General features: G+C 49.1%; 2 protein-coding genes across 2 annotated transcripts; both read left to right on the top strand.

Moving 5' to 3' along the window:
• The first annotated feature begins 14,805 nt into the window (after positions 1–14,805).
• SLC10A4 (solute carrier family 10 member 4) lies at positions 14,806–17,419 on the top strand. Its single transcript, XM_074903826.1, has 3 exons — positions 14,806–15,315; positions 15,609–15,819; positions 16,467–17,419. Exons 1-3 carry the CDS (start codon positions 14,930–14,932, stop codon positions 16,980–16,982), a joined length of 1,113 nt encoding a protein of 370 aa, XP_074759927.1. The 5' UTR covers positions 14,806–14,929; the 3' UTR covers positions 16,983–17,419.
• Positions 17,420–17,645: 226 nt separating this feature from the next.
• Positions 17,646–18,975, top strand: ZAR1 (zygote arrest 1). Its single transcript, XM_074904770.1, has 4 exons — positions 17,646–18,422; positions 18,503–18,595; positions 18,683–18,757; positions 18,832–18,975. Exons 1-4 carry the CDS (start codon positions 17,646–17,648, stop codon positions 18,973–18,975), a joined length of 1,089 nt encoding a protein of 362 aa, XP_074760871.1.
• The last annotated feature ends 2,222 nt before the right edge of the window (positions 18,976–21,197 follow it).

Consider the following 21,197-nt stretch of genomic DNA (forward strand, 5'->3'; position numbering starts at 1 on the left):
CAAGAGTAATGTGATTGCCATTTTTTTTCTTATCTTGGTATTAATAAAGTTAAGCTAGGTTTACTTCTATTTGGTGGCTACATAATATTAAATCTGTGAGGCTTGCTATTAATGGTTTATCACAGCATAGTCCTCTATTTTATAATTAAGCCAGTAGATTGTTTTCCCTCTAGTTAGCTGACCTAATTCTGTAAAGCTGGCTTCACACTGACTGCTTCTAAAATGTGATCCACTACCCCTCCCTTCATTGCTTTTTAGTTCTGTAGTCAAGTACCATTTGCCCCATGCCCCTTCAGGAGAACAGAGCGGTGTCAAAATCAGAGGCAATTAATAGCCTTTCACACTTAGCTTTTAGCAAGTTTCTGTTACAAACTCTTCTATATTAAACTAATGTTTATAATTAACATCATCATACTGGAAGACTGAAGATAGGAAACACTGTTTCTGGAGTTCTCTTATTTTGAGCTAAGGTACTACAGCTCCTTTGGGTTGGTATAGGAGTGCTAGGTCATGTTTTATCCAATAGTGTGTTACCCTCTAGGAGTCTGCTTGAAATGCTGAAAAATAATAAGTGATGATCATGTAAGGAAGCAGAAGGTTGAAGCTGCTTATGCTGCTGAAGTCTTGGGGTGGCTGCAGAGCATGCAGTTTTGCTCATTTAAAACTTACCTAATCCACATTTTTCTCACAAATATTTGTGAAATAAATATGGCAGTGTCTTTAGTTCTCCCTCTTTTGATCTGTAAGAACAGGAATAAATTTGAGTTTTTAATTTTTATTTTTTTAAGTAAAACAGATGTGATGTGAGGTTGCTTTGGTTTAAAAAACAAAACCGAACCCCCACCTACTCTTGACTGCGTATATGCCATTCTGTAGTACAAGGCTGACACCTCCAGGCAGTCTGTTTGTTGCAGGAAGCTGAGGCGGGTATTGGGGCGCTCTCTGGAGTATCCATCCTGTGTTACACAGAACTTCACGGTAAAGAAGATGCTCTCTGCTCGGAGAGTTAAAGAACTGAAAGGAGCAGATTCCATGAGATCCACTTTCCACAGGATTGTTTCATAATAGTATTTTCAGCCCTGGTGTCTCATACAGTTGTACTGTTTGTCACTGTCCTTTTAACACAATGATAATCTGCTGTGACTACATTGAGCACTTACAGGACACAAATCGTAACTGTAGTAATTAAACTAATTTGCAGATCTTCAGCAGATTTAAAGAAAGAGGTAGCTAAAATGTTTCCTTACTAGCAAAGTGATTTTTCAACTTGGTGCATCATCCACACCTGTTACAAACAGTCATTTTTAAAAAAGTAAATTGTTATCTTTGAGAGCAGGAAAGCCTGAGACTGTGGCACTCTCACATAAGACAAGAGTGGACTATATCTTTTACAAGACTTAAGGCTAAACAAAAGAAGATACTCCTGCTGTAATCGGAGCTCCTATCATTGACATAAGCAAGGGTAATCATGCAACTCAATTTTCTTTTGGAGAATTATTTTAATACCTTACAAAGATAAAGCTTAGAATGGTAGTGATGCCTTCTCTCCCAGAGTGTGCTGCCCTTCTTGCTGCTTTTAAATTATCCCTGAAAGCTTACTTCTGTTGTCAGCTACAGCAAGGGAGATGCAAAAAACAAGCAGATTGGGGATGAGGGGTATATGCCTTACTGAGAAGGTGACAGTGTGGTCCATCCCTAGTGTTACTCAACTTTTGGTTGTCACGTATAACATGCAGAATACAAACTGAATTCTTCTAGTCTGTTCTTTTCCGTTCTCTTTGCCATGGTTTTTCTTGAGACTGTAGCCAAAATTGCAGCTTTTCACAGCCCTGCTATGAGAGGCTGTTTACAAACCTTGCTAGTACAGACAACATGGTCTAATGTCAGACAAACTACTCCTCCTCATCCAGCACGTGGTCCCAAGAGCTACCTCCATGTTCCTCCAGCAATAAGGCTGTGAGAAGAAGCAGGTGAATACCTGCGACCCCAGCCAGCTCAACTTCAAAGGCAATTTGGGACACAGCGTAATATATTTTTCAAGCTTTCTTACACCTATGTCCTTTGATAAAACTGAAATGAATGGAATCAGTTCTCATATGAATGATAACTTATTTCTGAAAACACCAGCATTTCTTGGCCTGACACAGCTATTTTCTTGAAAAAAAAAAGAATCTGGTGAAATTAGTCAAGTAGTATGCTTTTCCATTGGTTTCTGCCTAAGCATTTTTTGCATTCAAGGAAAGAAGATCATAAAGCAATTCAACTAGTTTCTTTATGCAAAAAGGACAATGTCTTCGAAAACATTAAAGTGGTCCACATTTGGGGTTTTTTGCATGAAAACTCCCTGTATAGTAACAGGGAGGTGAATGAGGACACTTGTGTTCTGTGTTTCCCACCTCTGTCCTGCCCAAGAGAAAAAGTGTTTATTAATATGGGGGTAGGACATCAGTGTTGTGACTTGGGACACTGCATGGCCTTGGCTGCTTAAAGCCACATAGGTGAACAAGAACTGTCTGGGTCCTGACATGCTGGTGATGGGAGTGTGGTCAGGGGGATGGGCATGCTGGGCTTTCCCTGGCCTCCCGCTCTTCCCAAGCATCCTGCCCTGGCCACAGACAGAGACAGGCTGCTGGGCTGGACTAGGTGGCCCTCCTCTAATCCCAACATCACTGCACTTGAACTCCTAGAAGCCTCCTTCCTACATTTGTCTCAAGGCACTCTTCCTAGGTTTTTTTTTGTTTCCCTTCAGACATTACCAGCAAACAAATCTGTACAACCATCACAAAAGCTCAGTTACCTGACTAATCGTCAGGTAACAGTATTAAGCCCAGCAGGGTTAATACTACTGTATCATTTCACAGCTGCTGCTGCCCTCTCCATACTTCAGATGCGTGCCAAAATGCTGACAGGAGAAAGCCATGCTGGACCAAGCTCTGGATTAGAAGGAGTTTGGTTTACATCCTGTTCAGGGCTGACGGTAAGGCCAGCTGCACTGCTGGCTGATTGAACCTGGTACACGCTAACTTAAAGGAGCACTACATCTTACTTCTTCAAGCATCTTTCTTCTTCAAGCACAGCAATTTGTCTTAATGAAATCAGTAGGACAGGAGTATCTTGCATCTTCTTAAAATATCTTTGTCACTCTCCCCATTTAGAAATGAGATTTTATTGAAGTATGTACTGCCATTTTGAGTCCCCTCTCAAAAAGGAAGTGGGGGGAGATCAGGCAAACCCTCTGCTCTTTATGCTCTGCCTTGGCTCCTGGCTTAATCTTGAATTCCTCAGTCTACAGTCATCCATTTACCCCTGCATTTACTCACCCGACCACTGAGCCCAGAGCAAGGTTACATTGTTTCTGTTCATCCATTCCACACTGGGCTAATGCAGACACATAAAACCACTGTTAATGCTGCTTCAGCTGACCTGTCTTCAAAGGAGTTATGAAAACCTTGTCCTAATTCTCATCCTTTTAAAGCTGTGTCTTGATGTCAGTGAAAGCAAGGTGGCGTCACCACTGTCACTCAGCCTCAGGAAAGCAGCCTGGGGCAGCCTCTCCAGTCCATGTCCATGCTGTGCTTTGCTGGCAGGCACCAGCAGCTCCTGAGCCACACAACGCCCAGGCACAGGCAAGCACAGGCAGCAGTCACGGCCGCTGCCCCGAAACTCCCTGCTGTGGGTGCAGCTGCATAGTCATAGCAGTCACTGCTAAGTTATGCACCTCCCAGGTTGCTGGTGCAGACCTAGCACTGTTGATCTGGTGCATGCAGCCATCTGAATACCTGTGGGATCAATGGAAAATAACTTACGGTACAAGACTGGGCTGTAGGAGACCCTCAGTCAGTTCCGTGCTCTGCCATACACTTTCGAGGATGCCTCATTTATTTTCTTGAGGCTTAGTTCATCATCACTGAAATAACTACCAGTCTTCATAACTCACATGCTGGGAGCAATGGACAGGCCTGCTGCTGTTTAGAGGGAGGGTCAGCCAGTCAGTTCATATCTTGTCTAATACAGTGGGGTAAGTTAAAAACAGAAATTTGGTCGACCTCAGTTTATCAGCTCAAATGTCAGAGAGCAAATAATGTCTATTGTAAATGTCAGAGTCAAGGGATTTTTCTTCTCCCTTTAAAAAAAAAATCAACAAAGAATTAGTTACTGTATTTATGCTTCCATTCACACAGGTTCAGCTCCACTGATTGTGAATGGTGTTGCTCTGGTACACAAACATACTGTGGGAATATTAAAAGGAACTTGCTTAAAGGCATGGGTCTGGTAAAGCACTGAAGCCCAGCTCAGCCCTCTCCTTCAGCAGTAAAGCAGCTTTCAGTAACACAATGCTTTGCTAAGGGCTGGTAAATTCAGGCTGCTGTCTCCTAAGCAGACCACAGGGTTTTAAGATATATCTGGTGGGCATCACACCTTTATGATTTATCTCCACATGAAAATGTTCCCAGGCCAGTGAAACACAGCCCTCTGTAGGCACATGCACCCCTCCAGCCACCAGTGCCAGCCTTCCTGCCCCATGCCCCACTGTCAGCAGAAGAAATGGAAAACTCCTTTTCCAAAACCACCTGGCAACCTACTGCTCAAGGCTTGCTTCTAACCTTTATTTTCCCACCTTGATAGAGGTGCGACATCAGCTTAAGGCTCCTTTCCTGGGCTGAGTGCCTTAATGGTAGAACTGAAGGAGGGAAAATAAGTGGTTCTTGTTAGTGGGCTCAAACCACGTACTCTCTGCAGGGCCTTGGCTCAGCTCATCTCTCTCACTCCTCGCCCAGGCCATTCTTCTGGGCTGACCTCCCCACCAAAGGCTCTCAAGTTTTTTCCATTAGCAGATCCTTTTTCTTGGCGTGTTCCCACTTTCTGCATCCTCTTCATTATGAAGATAAATAATATTTATTACCAAAGCAAATCACTGAAGTCTACCTGCCAGGAACCTCATTTCAAAATTCAAAACAACAGGTATGTTCCATTTATAGCCCATTTATGCACTCTTTTTAGCCCTTCTATCTTACTATGCATTTTTTTTTTTAGTCGGAGGTGGTTTTGTTTTGTTTTGTTTTGTTTTGTTTTCTCTCTTCATTTCCTTCCCAGGACTCTCCAGACACTAGAGGGAGGTCTTGCTTTCTCTGTGCTTTTTCAGTCTGAAGTTTGGTCTGGTTCAGCTTCAATCTACAACATCGTCCTGCACTTACACTAAATTGTCCATAAGGTCCTGAATGAATTTAACAGCTGCATTTACACCAGGAAAGCCCCAGTCTGTGGGAAGACCAAGCTGTGCACAGCTGGCCATAAAAACCACCTCGTATATGACTTTAAGAGAACAGAGATAAAATTCAGCTGATCTTTCCTGCACATCACCTTTCATTCTTAAGAGATGCCAGGCTGCACCCCAGGTTATCAATGACTGCTACAATGCCAGTTTTAATATTTTAATCTTGTCTAGATTTTATAATTTAGGACTTTATATTTTTCATACATATCACAGGGTGTGAAATAGCCCTGTTAGACTTTTTACTCAGTCTCAGGTGGATTTAAACCTCCTGAAATGTTTAATATTTCAGAAACATTTTCCCACTGGTTTGGGTTTTTCCAATTAAATGTGTAGCACCACCCAGCATTATCTCAGGACTGTGGTAAGTAAAAAGGCTTGTATTCATCTACTTACAGCTGGTGTGGATTACACGAGACATACACACCTCTCCTCTCTCCACATTAGGTTCCCCCGCAGTTAACACGGCACTCGAGTACAGCCTACCTCCAGAGCAGCTCCTCTGAACAACCCAAGCGTAGCAATGAGCCACCAGCCACCGGCATGGCTGTGAAATTATGGGGGGGGTGGGGGTAGGAGCCTGTGTTGCACAGGGCCTGCTTCAGCTCTGGGGAAACAGCAGTGACTACAAACTGATGCCGTTACTACTCTGTAATGGGAAGGATGGGCCAATCTCCTTTTCTGCAGAGGGTGGCTTCTCAGGACTTCCAGATTCAGGGCTCTGATCCAAGAAATCCAATGGGAAGAGCTCAGCTGTGACCTGCATTTTCACAGAAACAACGGTGGAATATGGTATATTAGTGCTCTGTATGTGGGTTGCCCAACTGCTCTTACTGTTCATTATGCCCTTAAAATTTTTGTTTACTTAAGGTCTTTCTAAAATCTGCCCCTTACTTCTCAGATAATATCTTTCATTATCTAGTAAAGGTTGCAATTACTGCCGAAAATCTCTTGAATTTGAAAAGCAAAGGACCAGGATGCTAACAGTGAGTGCTGGCATGCTGCAGGGACAGGGAGCAGCCATGAGCTATGTGAGACAGCCTCTCCACCTGAAGGGCCAAAAGTGCTTGGACATCTTTGCTGTGCCACTCAATCGAAAGGTTTCAAGAAGTCCTTGAAATGAAATCCCTGTGCTTGGTTCTTGCTGCTTGCTTGGAGGAGCACAACAAGTCATCCTCACTGCAGAGCCTCTCTGCGAGCAAAATGCCTACACACCTGTAGAGAGTGAAGGTGGTTGCTCAGGGCTTACAGCACATCTTATGGAGGGTTTCAGCAATACCACTCAAATACTTTAGGAAACTATAAGTGAAAATTGATTCTGTGAATGTTTAGCAGTTGTAAAGGACAAGATTTTTATTGTGATGAAGGGATCACACTGTACATGTTTACTCCTCGGGAGTAAGGTACCTGCTGGAGCTCAGTGCACTTGTTTCGAATGTGCAGCTTTGCCATAATTTCCAGTGTGATCTTGAGCAGATGGATTAATCTCATGTTTATTACTTCTCCAGCTGTACAGGAGTATGATAATGGAATGATTCTGTATCTTTGCACTTGATAATAACCCTTTGGGGAATCTGGAAGGACAGAAACCCTTCCCTAGCTGTTTTTTCCTAGCACCTAGCATTTAGGGACCTGTTTTTGTTTGGGTTTCTTGGTGTCAGTGTGAAGCAATTTGCTTTGTGAGAAGGATTGTCTGTATTTTCATGGGAAGTGGCGACTTCGTTATCTCTCTGTCTATCCCTGGCTCCCATCCTGCATGGGGCTCCCTCGCCTGGAGGGGGTTTGGGCAGGGTTTGTTTGGGTGGACTTCCCTTCTGGGCCTGGGATTACTGCACAGAGCTGCTTACACCTGGGTGGAAACACTGAGCACTGATCCTTACATACCTCTTTGGGTAGTTACTCTTATGGTCCTGGTTTGTATTGACTTCAGCAGCAAGACTGTCCTACTGATAAATACTCAGTATTTAGGCTACTCATGTAGACATGGGTAAAATATGTTTCGAATATTTTATTTAGAAATTATATGGAAAAAAGTGTATATGCAATAAATGTTATATATTTAATACATTAAAAGAGATGTAATAATATTTCTAATCTTCTGCTTTCTGATATTATCACAGACCGAGCAGAGGTAAAGAGGTCTTAAGGTGGCCGTTTTGTACATGTTTATTCCAATCTTTTGTTTTTCTTGAATTCTTTCTCCCTGAAATAAAGGGCCGATGGCTTTTATTCCTTCCTCCAACTACCCAATCTTAAGAAGCTCTGTTATCTGGCAGGCAGCACAGAAGATGCTACTGGCTTAAGACAATTCGCAAGCTGTTCAGGCCACAGACTTCAGTTCTGGGCTATGAACCCCACCTAACATTTCCAGCTTGGCCAGATCCCCCTGATCCCCAATGTGCTGCCAGCAGCTATGACCGCAAGCGCAGTTACACCACAAAGAGACGTGAAGTTTTATCGACACCAGCGGGCATCACCGCAGAGGGCACAGAGCATTCGCACAAGATACCAGACAACGGGGTAACCAGAGGCCAGGAGGAGCTTTGCGGGGTCACCCAGTCCCGCCGCGCCACCCCAGAGCAAAGTCAGCAGCCGCAGCTCACCCTGCTACGGGGACATCTGCTTGACCTTTCCTGGGAGATCACCGCTGGCTCCCCAGGCTGTCCAGCCTTCAGCAACATTGTTTTTACTTGCCTCATCAGTATCTAATCTGAATCTCTCCTACAGCAGCTTAAACTCGTTGTATCTCTGTGGAATCGTGAGGTTATCATAAAGAGACTACTTTCAACTAGTGGCAGGAAGAACTGTCCTCCTGGCAACATGTCTGGCATTTCTGCTTACACACCCCAGAAAGGGAATAAAAGATCTTGTGATGAAGACATTCATGCTTTCATCTTTGTGGCAAATCAACGGATATACAAAATCCAGAGTATACCTTCCTCAGCTGCAGCGACATGCAACTTCTACTGATACACCAGGTTTAAAATTGAGAAGATTCTTTAGGTTATTAAAAAAATGTCCTACTTTATCATGGTTTTAGAAGTGCACATAATACAGTGTATCAAGGCTATTTTCATGGGATTAATACACGGCATTATCTAAGACAAGAATTAAGAGATTCTTATTATGTTTGAGATTTATTTCTTCCCATTTGCCTAAGATTTCTTCTAGACAGCTTGAGATTTAATTTAGTTAATAGTGCGCCCATTATTTTGAAGGGCTTGCTTATTTGTTGATCAGTGTTACTGATACTCATTTTTATTATTTGGTAAATACTTGGCAACAAGACAGGAAACATTTTTCTTCTATGTTTGTACAGTTTTTAACATAAAACAGTCTTAGTCCACATCCAGGCACCTTTGATGCAGCGATACAAATGGCAACGGAGTGTAAAGATTTTTTTTGTGTAACCTGAGATAGAATATCAATGCTATTAACTCTTATCTTTCCCATGGGGCTCACCATTAACATTGCTTTTAATATGGAGGAAGCTTTGGTGGGAGAGGGATGTAATTTTTCTTTGGAGTGTCAATTAAATGAATATGAAGCAACTGCTGCTGTAGGTATTATTAAATTTACTTCTGCATTTTTTGACATTTAAACTATTCTGTGAGACAATACGGTCTTGGTGTCATTTACTCTGATCTGGCATCTTTTTGCAAAACCAAAAATAGAGATTTTATAGGCACAAAACCACATTTGTGTGATCTACCTCCATATTACCTCCCTTGATTTATGTCCCTAACCCTGACCAGGTTCCTGCATAGAAAATTAAGAGGGGGATGGGAGCCTCAATGGACAATGGAAGCCAATAAACCCAGCTGGATCCGGGCCTGCAACTGCACATGCATCCTAAAGCCCCACCATTTACCAGGTTGTGCACATCCCATTTTAGTGTGCTCTCTGGCCTTGGTGACACTGCTGTCCCCTCACACCTTGCCTTGGCTCCCACAGATGCTGAATGGGCTGTCTGGGGCACTCTCAGGGAGGTAAATTAGGGCTGCGACATCCAAGATGTGCCTGTCTCTAAAGCAAGACAAAGACCGTCTGCCCGCGAGAGTCCGTGGGAAGCGAGATCTGAGCCTGCGGTGCAGAGCATCATTTGACTTTTAAAACTGAACCCAGTGCCTTTGGAGGCAGCCTCATCTCACCTCCTGTCCTTGCCTGGCTGGACAGGATGCTAATTTTCGTTCTTCTGGACTAAGGCATTAGTCATCAAGTCATTTATTTTATTATGACTTTCCATCTTAATCCTGATAATATTCCAACTCCAGAGAAAGATCAAATGGCAACAAAAGAGAACAGTGTCTGAGGCAGAATTATTTCTTATTTGAATGTGGGTAAAGGTATCTCACATAAAGGCATTTAATTGCTTAAAGAAAAAATCGCTGGTAGTAATTGGTTTACAGTTGTAGGGGTACAACTGCCTCAACAAATGATTGTCAGCAGTCAATTTACAAAATTATTCTTCAATGATCCCCCCATTTCATCTCCTTTCATGGACCAGAAGCCTTTTTCTAATGGGATGGTTGGCAAAAGATCTCTTCATCTCGTTTTTAAAAGGCAAATCACGCAGCCTTGAACCCGTAGTTCTAATTATGAATTATTGGAACATTGTGACCCAAGTCGTCATGCACTTACTTGTTGATTAACGGTCTTCGGGCATCTTAAAAATAAACATGGGGGAAAACCAAGTATAATGGAAGGGTTTTATTATAATAATTTCTGTCCTTGACGGCTAACCCGGAGCTTCAGTGAAAGGATCTGTGCCCAGCCACTCAGACTGAACGGATAGCAGGGACACAAAGGGGTCAGCGCAGCCGAGTGAAGAGGCTTGTGCTGTTTCCCTTCCACACCACTTCAACTGAATATAATCTCAGAGGCTATGAGGTGCAGAGCACTACTCCCAAGTGAGGCGTAAATACATAGTAGAGCTGGACTGAAACAGGCGTCATTTGGAAGAGAAATCAGAGGGAGAAGGGGACAGGACTCCCATGAATGGATAAATTACAAAGGCAGCAGGGAAGAGGAGAGGCAGGCACAGCACAGCAGAGGACAGAGGAGGAGGAAGGTCCCTGGATGCCTTTGCCACCTGGGCTGAGGGGAAGGGAAGGATGATTTGGTGGGATCCTGCCTGTAGAGGAGACAACAGCGATGACTGCTGCCGAGAAGGGGAGGAAGGGACACGTATCCAGTTTTCCTCACCCTGAAATTCAAACCCTGGGTCTGGTCAAGGACGCTGGCCATGGGAAAAAAGATGCTGATTATTGTGGACATTTACCAAGCAGGATTGAGCCACAGTGCAATAAAATAAAATAAAATAAAATAAGGCCATGAGTCTGCTAAGATCTTAAAAGTCGCTGACTCAGTGAAGGTGGGCTGTGGGTGGGGGGTGACAGAAGGTGCGAAGTCCCTCTGTGCTGCTGCTCTTGAGAGAGGGAGCAGAAGCCAGGCGTCAGAGAAGGACCTACTTCAGCAAAGGACCAGCTGATGTGTCAAAACACAAAGATAACCATGGAAGAACAGACAAAATCACCAGTATCTCTGCACAATTATGCTCCAATTCCTGACTCCTAAACCATAAAAAAACCTGATCTGGATCTAAATTATAAATAAGAAAAAGCATACACATTTCATGGAGTTTACCACAAGGTTACCCTAAACTGCGTGTAGGGAATCACCCAATACACCTTAAGGAGTATTTTAATCCAACACAATGACAGCAAAGACTGGTTTTTTCCATGGAAAAATATTACTGTCCTATTAAGTCTTAAATTCCCTTTATATTTCTATCCATAACCTAGGTGCACAGCAAGTAAAGTAGAAACTAAGGGATTGTACATTCCCTGGAAATCAGAAACTACTCCTGCAAGGTCTCACCTGAACATCACTTCCAGAGTGGTATTTTGTCCCAGCCTCTTTAGTAGCACCACCGCTTAAAGGTGCTGACCAAAAGGTTTCCGTTCCTCCAGGACTGTCCTCCGGAGGCCTCTCATACTCCACAAGCGCCCGGCACAGCTCCACAAATCAGCTGGCATGGACATTCAGAGAGCCAAAGCATGACTTATGGGCGGGTGACGCCATCCCACAGCAGCTGAGCTCCGCTGCTTCCCACAGACCCGGGCACAGCACACAGCGAGCCAGGGCGGGAGGAGCAGGGGGCTGAAATGGGAAGAGTGGCCAAATAGGGGGTGACCACCCTTTGCTTTCTCACCCCACTCCATCGTCCTGCTTTTACATCCTGCTCATAACCACAGCACGCATGCACCTGAGGCACAACATGGTCGGGATTTAGGCTTCCAAGTCCAAGACTGTGATTTATCCATAATTTGCTTGGGATTTGCAAACCAACCCTTCTCACCCGAGGCTCCTGAGTGCATGGAGTGACGAGTGTAATGGCTGCACACACCGAACCTCCTCCTGCTGCCTTAGATTCAGCACAGTGCACAATACCCACAGCAACTTCCCCTGGGGGACACCGAGGGGACCTCACTGCATATGTGCAATTTGTAATAATTCTGGGCTGTGCCTATACTTTTAATCTCTGGCAGGAGAAGCAAGTGATTCCAACAACATCTCCACACAATGTGCTGAAGCAGCCACTAGCTGAGCAAACAGCAAGGTCGCTTTGCTCATTTCTTACAGCACTGTCAAAATTCCTTGCAAGCCTACGCTTTATTTTTCACCTTTGATTCCAGTTAAATAAACGAAAGGCACAAAAAATCCTGTTATAAAAGAGTAAACAAAATTCCTAGTGTTTGCAGGACTTCTGCTACTCCAGACTGGTTTATAGCACAGGTGCTCTCCTATGGAAATCAACCCCCTCCTAAGAATAATATAAGGCAGTATTATTTATAAAAGTTACAAACTACAACAAGCTTGTATTTCAATGAGTCCTTTCCCTCCCTCTTCTTGCTCTTGCTATCTCTTATCCTCTCACCTATTTTTCAACAGAAAGACTAATGAGGAATAATTTGAGAATGATATATGATTGGGTTTACTTGCCAAGTCTTTTTATACTTGAATAGTCAGCACTAGCAGGGGGTAGGCAGTATGCTTTGTCCTGTCCTCCACAAAAGAAAACAGAGAAGGAATTAGCCATTGATTTAGATACACTGCGGTGTGCACTACGTGTGAGCTGGTTGCCTTGCAGCCAGATGCTGCAAAACTACTTAGCATCACTCCAGACTCCAGCCTGTACTCTAACGATGACATATCGGGAAAGCCTGCAGCAAGTTAAAGAGACAAGAACCATGCTCAGCGGCAGATACATTTTTTCACTCTACATGCTGGATGTGAAAATATGCCGGGTGCCACCCGGGGTGATAGTGCTCGATGGATGGACAATTAGCAAAGCATATTGGCTGGTTCAGACTTGGCTTTCCCTGAAGTCAGCAGCCCTGCTCTTGTTTAAACCAGGAGTTAAGTTTGAATTTCTGATGATAAATTTTAAGAAAATCTCAAGAGGTCTTGTTTTGTTACAATGCATTCACAACACCTTCCCACTAGCTATAGTTCGGTGTCTCTTGGAACTGAAGTTTAGGTTACGATGACTAGGTGGGGTCTGAAAGAGGACACATCTGCTTTACCATATCTAGATTTACTGAACTCTCCCTGTAACTGCCTATATATGTCACACGTTATGACACAAAAGTATCTTCCCACGACCAGTCCTGCTCCAGTGGAGAGTTTGGGGAGTGACACTCTGAGATAAAATGGGAGGCCTGGCCTGTGCCCTTCACACCTGCTTGATAAGCAGATGTCTTGTGCTTTGCGCATCTGCCCAGCCTGGGATTGGCTTGCCCACGGTGATCCCGGCTCGGCCACACTGCAGGGAAACTGCACAGGCATTACTTACAAACCAGGGACTGTATGATAAGCAAATGACTTGCATGTTGTGAAGCCCAATACTGGCTACATGAAGGATGGTATAAGATAGCAGTGACTATAAGACTTTAAGAAGCACAATAAATACACTGCAAGCCCTTTTCTATAAATGCAGACCCTGCGCTCCCCTCCTCTAGCAGTACACAGAGCTCAAAAATATGAATGAACTAAAGCAATCTGAATCGTATTTGGTTGTTCGGCTCTGATGACTCATCTTCCCTTAGGCTAATGACAAGGAAACAAACACAGGCAGAACAATATTGGACTTGGCATCATTCTGGCAAAGTTGCCATGCCCAGGATTTTGTCACTAGGTACTACTTGCACTTCTTGTGTTGCCTGTGCCCCAAGTTAGAATTAAAGATTTAATAAGTAAATAGTCTGTTTTTCCCTTGACTCACCAATAATTTCTACTTGAATCCTGGGACAGACTAAAATTTTACCCAAATAAATTTTTGAGAAACTTGCTGTCTGATGGAGCTTAAGGCAAGCAGGAGGTCAGGGCAGCTCCCATAGGCTCTCTCCTTAAATTTGGTGGATCCCGCCTGAGCTGTGACCCAAGATGCTCCACACAGAGCAGAGCAGTGTGCTTCATGTAAAATCCAAGGGGTAGCCCCTGGGGATGCTGCGTGCTGAGCCAGGTACTCCCACTCAGGAGCGGTGATGTGAATCGGTGGTTGTGACCCCTCTACATCCTCTGGGTGGAAGGAGAAAAGACAGTGACGCTCCTGAGACGCGGCCAGTAGCGGTGCCAAGCACACAGAGTAAGAGTCACTGATGTCCATCTTGCTCTCAGGGGCTGCCCTCCTCTCTTGGAAGCTCCTGACCTTGTGAGCCCAGCCTGGCATCCCATCCAGCATTTCGCTTTTGAAGGAACAGGGTGACACACAATTATTAAATGAAATAGGGGAAACGTAAATGTTGTAAGCGCAGTTTTATGACCTTTGGATGTGGTTTTTGGGTGATGGACTACATTTCTTAGCCTGGTTTGAATACCTGTGGGCCTGCAAGTTGTCTGTTTCCTCCACCTGTGCTGACTGCCCTATAAAGGTACCTTCACCTCTCCTCACAAGCTTCTGGGACCCCACCGCCAGAAAGCGGTGCCTCCCCGACCTCCTGCGAGGGCTTTCCGTCCTTCCTCGCCCACTCTCGCAGCCTTCAGAGCAGCCGGCGATTTGCCCGGCAGGGGAAGGAGCCCGGCTGTCCCTCAGCGGAGGGGGGGGCCGCTGCTGCCCCCCCACGTGAGGTGACACCGCGACGCTGCCTGACTTTTCGACGCTGATGCCAAAGTAAATCCCCCGGTACCACGGTCCCTCCGCTTGAAAAGCCGCGCCCCGCCCCGGCCTCGGGAGGACGCGGGCGGCTGTGCCGGCCCCCGGGCCGGGCAGCGGGGGGGTCGCCCCGGAGGGGGGTGAGGGGGTCCGGCCACGACCCCCCGCCGCCGCCTGCGCTTCCCCCCGCCGGGGCCGGGCGGCGCTGGCGGCCGGGCGCTGCCAGCCGTCGAGGCGGCGCCGAGACACCGCCCACGCCGGGGGTGGCCCCGCGTGGGTCCGGGGAGGCGCGGGCGGCGCCCGCAGCAGACGGCCGGGGCGCGGCGAGGGGCCGGCGGCGGCGGCAGCGCGTCAGCAGCGCCCGGCCGGGCCGGGATGGGCGCTCCGCGGGCCGCCGGGCCGAGCCGCCTCCGCACCCCGCGCTGACGCGGCCCCCGGCCGCCCGCTCCCTCCTCCGGGGCTCGGCGGGCAGCCGGCGGCTCCCGGGGCCGGCGCAGCCCATGGCCGGCTCCGCGCAGCCCCCGGCGGCGGCGGGGCGCGGCGGCCCCGACGGCGGGTCGCTGGCGGGGGGCGGCGAGGCATTCGGGGACCGCTCCCTCAGCCAGGTCTTGAGCGTGCTGGTGGGGCTGGCGCTCTGCGTGACCATGCTGGGGCTGGGCTGCGCCGTGGAGCTGGGGCAGCTGGGGCAGCAGCTGCGGCGGCCCGTGGGGCTGCTGCTGGCGCTGCTGGGGCAGTTCGTGGCCATGCCGCTGCTGGCCTTCCTCCTCGCCCTCATCTTCGCCCTGGACGAGGTGGCGGCCGTGGCTGTGCTCCTGTGCGGCTGCTGCCCCGGGGGCAACCTCTCCAACCTCATGTCGGTGCTCGTCGACGGGGACATGAACCTCAGGTAGGCGGGCTGCGGCGGCCCCGGGACGCGGGGCGGGTTTGCCGGGCATCTGCCGGCGGTGGGGCCGGACGGGCGCGGCAGAAACCCCCCAGCGCTGCTCTCCTGCCTCTCCCGGCGCGGGCGGGTCTCACACGGACCCCGGCACATGCCTCCTGCCCCCTTCCCTAAAAAACCTGCCTGCCCGCGCCCCGGCCGGCTGCAGAGTCTCCATCCCGCGGGGGCTGCTGCTTCCCGGGGCTGCCCCCGGGGCGGGCGGGCAGTGATCCGGTGTCTCTTTGGTTCCCCCGGCACAGCATTATCATGACGGCCTCCTCCACGCTGCTGGCCCTCTTCCTCATGCCCCTCTGCCTCTGGGTCTACAGCCGCCACTGGATCAACACGGCCCTGGTGCAGCTGCTGCCCCTGGGGGCCGTGAGCCTGACGCTGGGCAGTACCCTGCTGCCCATCGGCCTGGGGGTGCTCATCCGGTACCGGCACCCCCGTGCCGCCGACCTCCTTGTTAAGGTAGGCACAGCCCGGGGGGGAGGCGTTGGGATGCCCGGGGACGGCACTGGGGCGGGGGGGCGACGGCAGTAAACATTCTGGTCCCCCCAAACCGACCGTAGCTTCACACTGGCATATTCCACTACTTAGGTGGAATATAAGGACTTTCAGTCTTGAAATAAAACAGTCGGACAGAGTCAGAAAGTGATGGAAAGGGCCGGTTACCCCCCGGCACACGGGAAGGAGGGCAGTGTGGCACTGCACCCTGGGAAGCTCCCCGGGGCCCTCCAGCGTTCCCTGGCATCCTCCTCCCCGGAGCTCTCTCCCTGCTCCTGCTGCACCCAGGGCTGGCGTAACCAACCGACAGGTAACGAAATGCTTCCTTAAAACATGCATATTAGCTTAACTGCAAAAGGAAAAGTGAAGCACAAGCCCTGGCACTCTAATTTCCCAGCAAGTCACCCCAAAGCAAAATGATGGAGGCCTATCTCAGCCCCTTCCTTTCTCAAGATATGGTCAAACACCACCAAAGTCCTGAGCCAGAAGCAAACCTGGGAAAGCCAGTGCAACCGTGTTTTGCAGTTTAGACTCTTTATTGAGGCTCTACCTGCTATGCTTATCCCTTTAAACTAATAATCCCGGTGTTGTTTATCAATGTCTGTTGCCAGATTTCCCTGTGGTCCCTCTTGGTGACTCTGGTGATCCTGTTCATCCTGACTGGGACCATGCTGGGCCCAGATCTGATGGCACACATTCCTGCGTCTGTCTATGCCATTGCGGTGCTGATGCCTCTAGCGGGGTACGCCTTGGGATACGGCTTAGCCACGCTCTTTAAAATGCCCCCACACTGCAGGAGAACAGTGTCTTTGGAAACAGGGTGCCAAAACGTCCAGCTCTGCACTGCCATCCTAAAACTCACTTTCCCCCCAGAGCTCATAGGGAGCATGTACATGTTTCCCTTGCTTTACGCGCTCTTTCAGTCAGCAGAAGCAGGACTCTTTGTGTTGGTATACAAGATGTATGGGAGAGACAGCTACAAACAAGATATGCTCGGTGAAGAGGAAGACACAGATATTTCCTACAGGAAACTGAAGGAAGAGGAGGTGGCTGATACTTCGTATGGCACAGTGACCACAGAAGGGCACAACTCTGTTCAGGTGGAGGTGACGCAGACGGCGCTTTAGGCGAGATAAGGAGGTGACACCCGGGGACATGTGATGTGTGTTGTGCTTGCAGCCAGGCCTCTGCACAAGCAGAGCTGCCCGGTCTCCATCGTTTCTCCAGCTGCTCCCATTGTACAAGGTGATGTGTGTTTATTACTGTGACAGTTGTATTTCCTCAAAAATAAGTATGAAAAAAATAAAAAAAAAACCAAAGGAAAAAGCATCACTGCGACGCAAACCAGTAACTGTACGTCTTCACACCAGGAGGCTCCTGCCTGCCTGAGTGCCGCAGGACTGGGTAGGAGGAAGGAGACAAGTGTTTTGCTGAGGTGAAGCCAACGCGTCGCCAGTGTGGACAAACAGGCAAACCAAACTGTCTTGTGCGCGCGTGTTTCCATGCTTCCCACCCGCTGTAAAAGCTTTGTGCTCATTGTTCTCACCGCAAATACATGGCGAAGCCGAACCAAACCCGTGTTCCCCGCTGATTAATCCCGCGGGGGCAACTGGGGCGCTGCCTGCTTCACCGGGGGAGCTGTGCTGGGTGGTGGGGGGTGTCGGGCCCGAGGGATGGGAAGGGGCCGCCACGGCCGGCTGCCGTCGGGGGCGGGGAAGCCCGGCCCCGGCCCTGCCCCGCCCCGGGGGTATTTAAGGCCGCCCCGCGGCGGTTACCCCGGGTCCGGTGTGATGGCGGAGGAGGCGATGGAGAGCTATCTGTACGCCACCTACCCCCCCTACTCTTACTCCTACCGCTACCCGCCGCCCAAGGGCAAGGGGGGGGCGGCGGGCGGCTGGCGGCCGCGGGGCAGCGGCTACTTCTCGGGCTACGGCGAGGCGGCGGCGGCCGCCGAGTACTTCGACAACTACCAGCGGGCGCAGCTGAAGGCCATCCTCTCCCAGGTCAACCCCAACCTGACGCCGCGGCTCCGCAAGGCCAACACCAAGGAGGTGGGCGTCCAGGTGAACCCGCGGCAGGACGCCTCGGTGCAGTGCTCCCTCGGGCCCCGCACGCTGCTGCGCCGCCACCCCGGCCCTTTTGCCGGGCCGCGGCCCCGTGAGGCGGAGCAGGAGCAGGGCAGCCCTGCCACCACCAGCACCCGCGCCGTGCGCTTCCCCCGCACCATCGCCGTCTACTCGCCCGTGGCGTCCCGCAGACTCACCGCCTTCCTGGAAGAGCCGGGCCCGGAGCCGGCAGTGGCCGTCGAGGAGGAGCGGGCCGCGGCGGCCGTCGAGGAGGAGGCGGACGCGCTGCGGGAGCAGCGGGAGGCAGAGGCGGCCGCCGTGCGGGCCAGCTGGGAGAAGCCCGCCGAGGCCGAGCCGCTAGGGCAGCGCCCGGCCGCGACCCCGGAGCCGCCGGAGGAGAGCCGGGAGGAGGAGGAGGCGGCGGCGGCAGCGCGGGCAGAGCCATCGGCCGTCCCCCCGAAGCAGGAGCCGGCGCCGGGCAAGACGCGCTTGCGCTTCCAGGTGAGGGGCGGCCGCGGGGGAGTGGGGCCGGGCCGGGCCGAGAGGCGCCTGCCCCGTCGGGTAACGCTTGTCCCCGGCAGTTCCTGGAGCAGAAGTACGGCTACTACCACTGCAAGGACTGCAACATCCGCTGGGAGAGCGCCTACGTCTGGTGCGTCCAGGGCACCAACAAGGTAGGGTGGGCTCGGGACACTCCGGCGCGGCGCGACCCCCCATCCCGCCACCCCCCCGCTGACCCCGGCCTCCCCCCACCCCCCCAGGTCTATTTCCGGCAGTTCTGCCGAACCTGCCAGAAGTCCTACAACCCCTACCGTGTGGAGGACATCACCTGCCAGGTAAGGGACCCCCCCCGCCGCCCCGCCCGTCCCGGGCCGCCCCCCCGCCTGCCGACCGTCGCCTTCTCCCGCAGAGCTGCAAGCAGACGCGGTGCACCTGCCCCGTGAAGCTGCGCCACGTGGATCCCAAGAGGCCCCACCGCCAGGACCTCTGCGGGAGGTGCAAAGGGAAACGCCTCTCCTGCGACAGCACATTCAGTTTCAAATACATCATCTGAGTGGGATGGAGTTTATGTTTTTTGGTTTGGGCTCTTCCAGAAAACTGCAAGTAGAGCAGATTTTTTTTTTGGTTGGTGTTGTTGAAGGTACTTAGGTGTAGCTAGGAAAGCATGCAAATAAAAGTATTGCAAAGCATGTTCAAATGATCATGTGGGTTTGTGCCCAGTTCACGGGGCCCATATTGCAGCTTATGTACTTGCACAGGGGAATAGCCTACAAATGTGTTGCAAATCAGTGATGGTCTTGGCTGCAGCTGACTTTGTAGAATCTCAGGTGGGAAAGGATGCCCATTACTGCTCCTACCCATAAGCTAATCAAACACTTTGAAGTTAAAACTAAATTAACATCTACAGTAGAGCATCATTCATGAACAAAGCACCTTCTATTGTGCACATGAAAGTGCACACTTCTATTCCATGTAGAGAGTTTTCTGCACCTGTTCTTCATCACTAGAAAATGATTGAGAATTGCTATGTAAAAACTAGGTCACTTCTACTGGTACAGCTGGTCTGCGTTTAGCTAAGCTGGTGTTCTTGTCTTGTAGATTGAAGCCATACAGCTTGTGGTTAATGTGCCTTCAGGGACAGCTCTCAAACTGCTGGGGGAGTCGCTGGTCTCTTGGTATATGAGTTGCCCATCTTTACTTCTACAAGGTTATCAAGATAAGTGACATTTCAAAGGCTCAAAGTAAGATACTGCATCTGCCTAGCTTTCCCTTGCACCTGGCAGGTGATACACAAGAGTTGTGCACTTAGTGGCTTATACTTGAAGAGTTTGATCTAGTTAAGGTTTACATGTCTGCCATCAGGAAAGGGTCAACCTCTCCTAACCTTCTGGGGTTGGGTTTGCAACTAGGAATTGTACTTCTAGTGTTGAAGTAATAGTACAATCATCATGGTTGCTCCCAGATGATGCTCTGAGGCCTCTTGGTGCTGTGTGTGGCAGTGGCCTCTGCAGGGACCCCATGCTTCAGCAAAGCTTTACAAGCTGACTCTGGGACTACAGCATCACCATCTGAGCAGATTCATAAGCTAGTACATACACACAGCCCCCAATCTACCCTGTAGTCAAGGAGTTAGGAAAACATACTTTTCTGAGAATGCTAATGAAGCTGTTAATTTTGAAATTGAGCATAATAATGCACAGACTCTTTTGCAGAACTCATGGAAGTCTATTTGGAAAGACCAATTTATCTTAGCTATAGCAAACTTACCTACATCTGTACCCAGCTTACTTGAGACTATTCCTTTAAAGATTAAAGGGGGAACCAGTTTGAGCCCATGCAGTGGAACATCTTCAGTGCTAGGTGGTCTTGAATCTCTAAATGGAAGTTAGTGTATGGCAGGGTATGCAGACATTGGGGGTTTTTTTTTGTACCAACAAACACCCATTTAGAGGGGCAGTGAGTGTTTAATTCTGTAGGCTTAACTCATTTTGCTTTATTTAAAGCATTCCTGCGTTAACATGCCCCTTGAACTTGCTGCAGTAACTGAGGCTTAATGCCTCAGCAACAATTCATTGCCAAGTAATTTCATTTATTCTTTCTCCATTATTATAGCATCATGAGGCATTCTGGGAACAAGCAGACCTACCACCCTCAGAATGGGGTACTGTTTCATTTCATGCTTCTATGTGAAGTATCTTCCCCTGTGTGTCACAGTAAAGGGAAATACCCCTTGCTTTACCAGCTCTCAGACTTACTCACAGTAAGTTCCATCCTTGCCCTGTTCAACTTGAAAAGAACAACTGCAGCTGGGTAGTTTGCTGTAGATGCATGTGTCTTGCACTCACCTGTAGTTAACAGTAATGAGTGGGTCTCCAGCTTCTGGAGGAACACAGTTGAGCCATCTACCCACAGTCTGCCTCAGCTTGCAGTTGAAACTGTGGTCTGGGATGTCTGTCTATTTCCAACCATATTTCCCTCCAAGTATGTTTTTCAGTATGCTTTCCTGTTTGCCTTCCCCATTCTAAGGGCTGTAGAATGTTCTTGATGAATGCAGTGTAGGAGACTGACTGAGTTAATGAGTAATGGGGGAAGAATTGAAGAATTAATTAATTGAGAACTTAAGCTCTGTGCCAGGTCAGTATGAAGTCATATTGCAACTCACAGCAGTGTGAGCAGTTGAGTGCCTCCTGTTTATGTCCTTGCAACCACTGCTTTGAGGATTACTTGCTGTGAATATGGTGACTTTTACACAATTATTATCAGTAATAGCCCAAA

Source organism: Athene noctua, chromosome 4 (assembly GCF_965140245.1).
Source record: "Athene noctua chromosome 4, bAthNoc1.hap1.1, whole genome shotgun sequence".
Taxonomy (NCBI): Eukaryota; Metazoa; Chordata; class Aves; order Strigiformes; family Strigidae; genus Athene; species Athene noctua.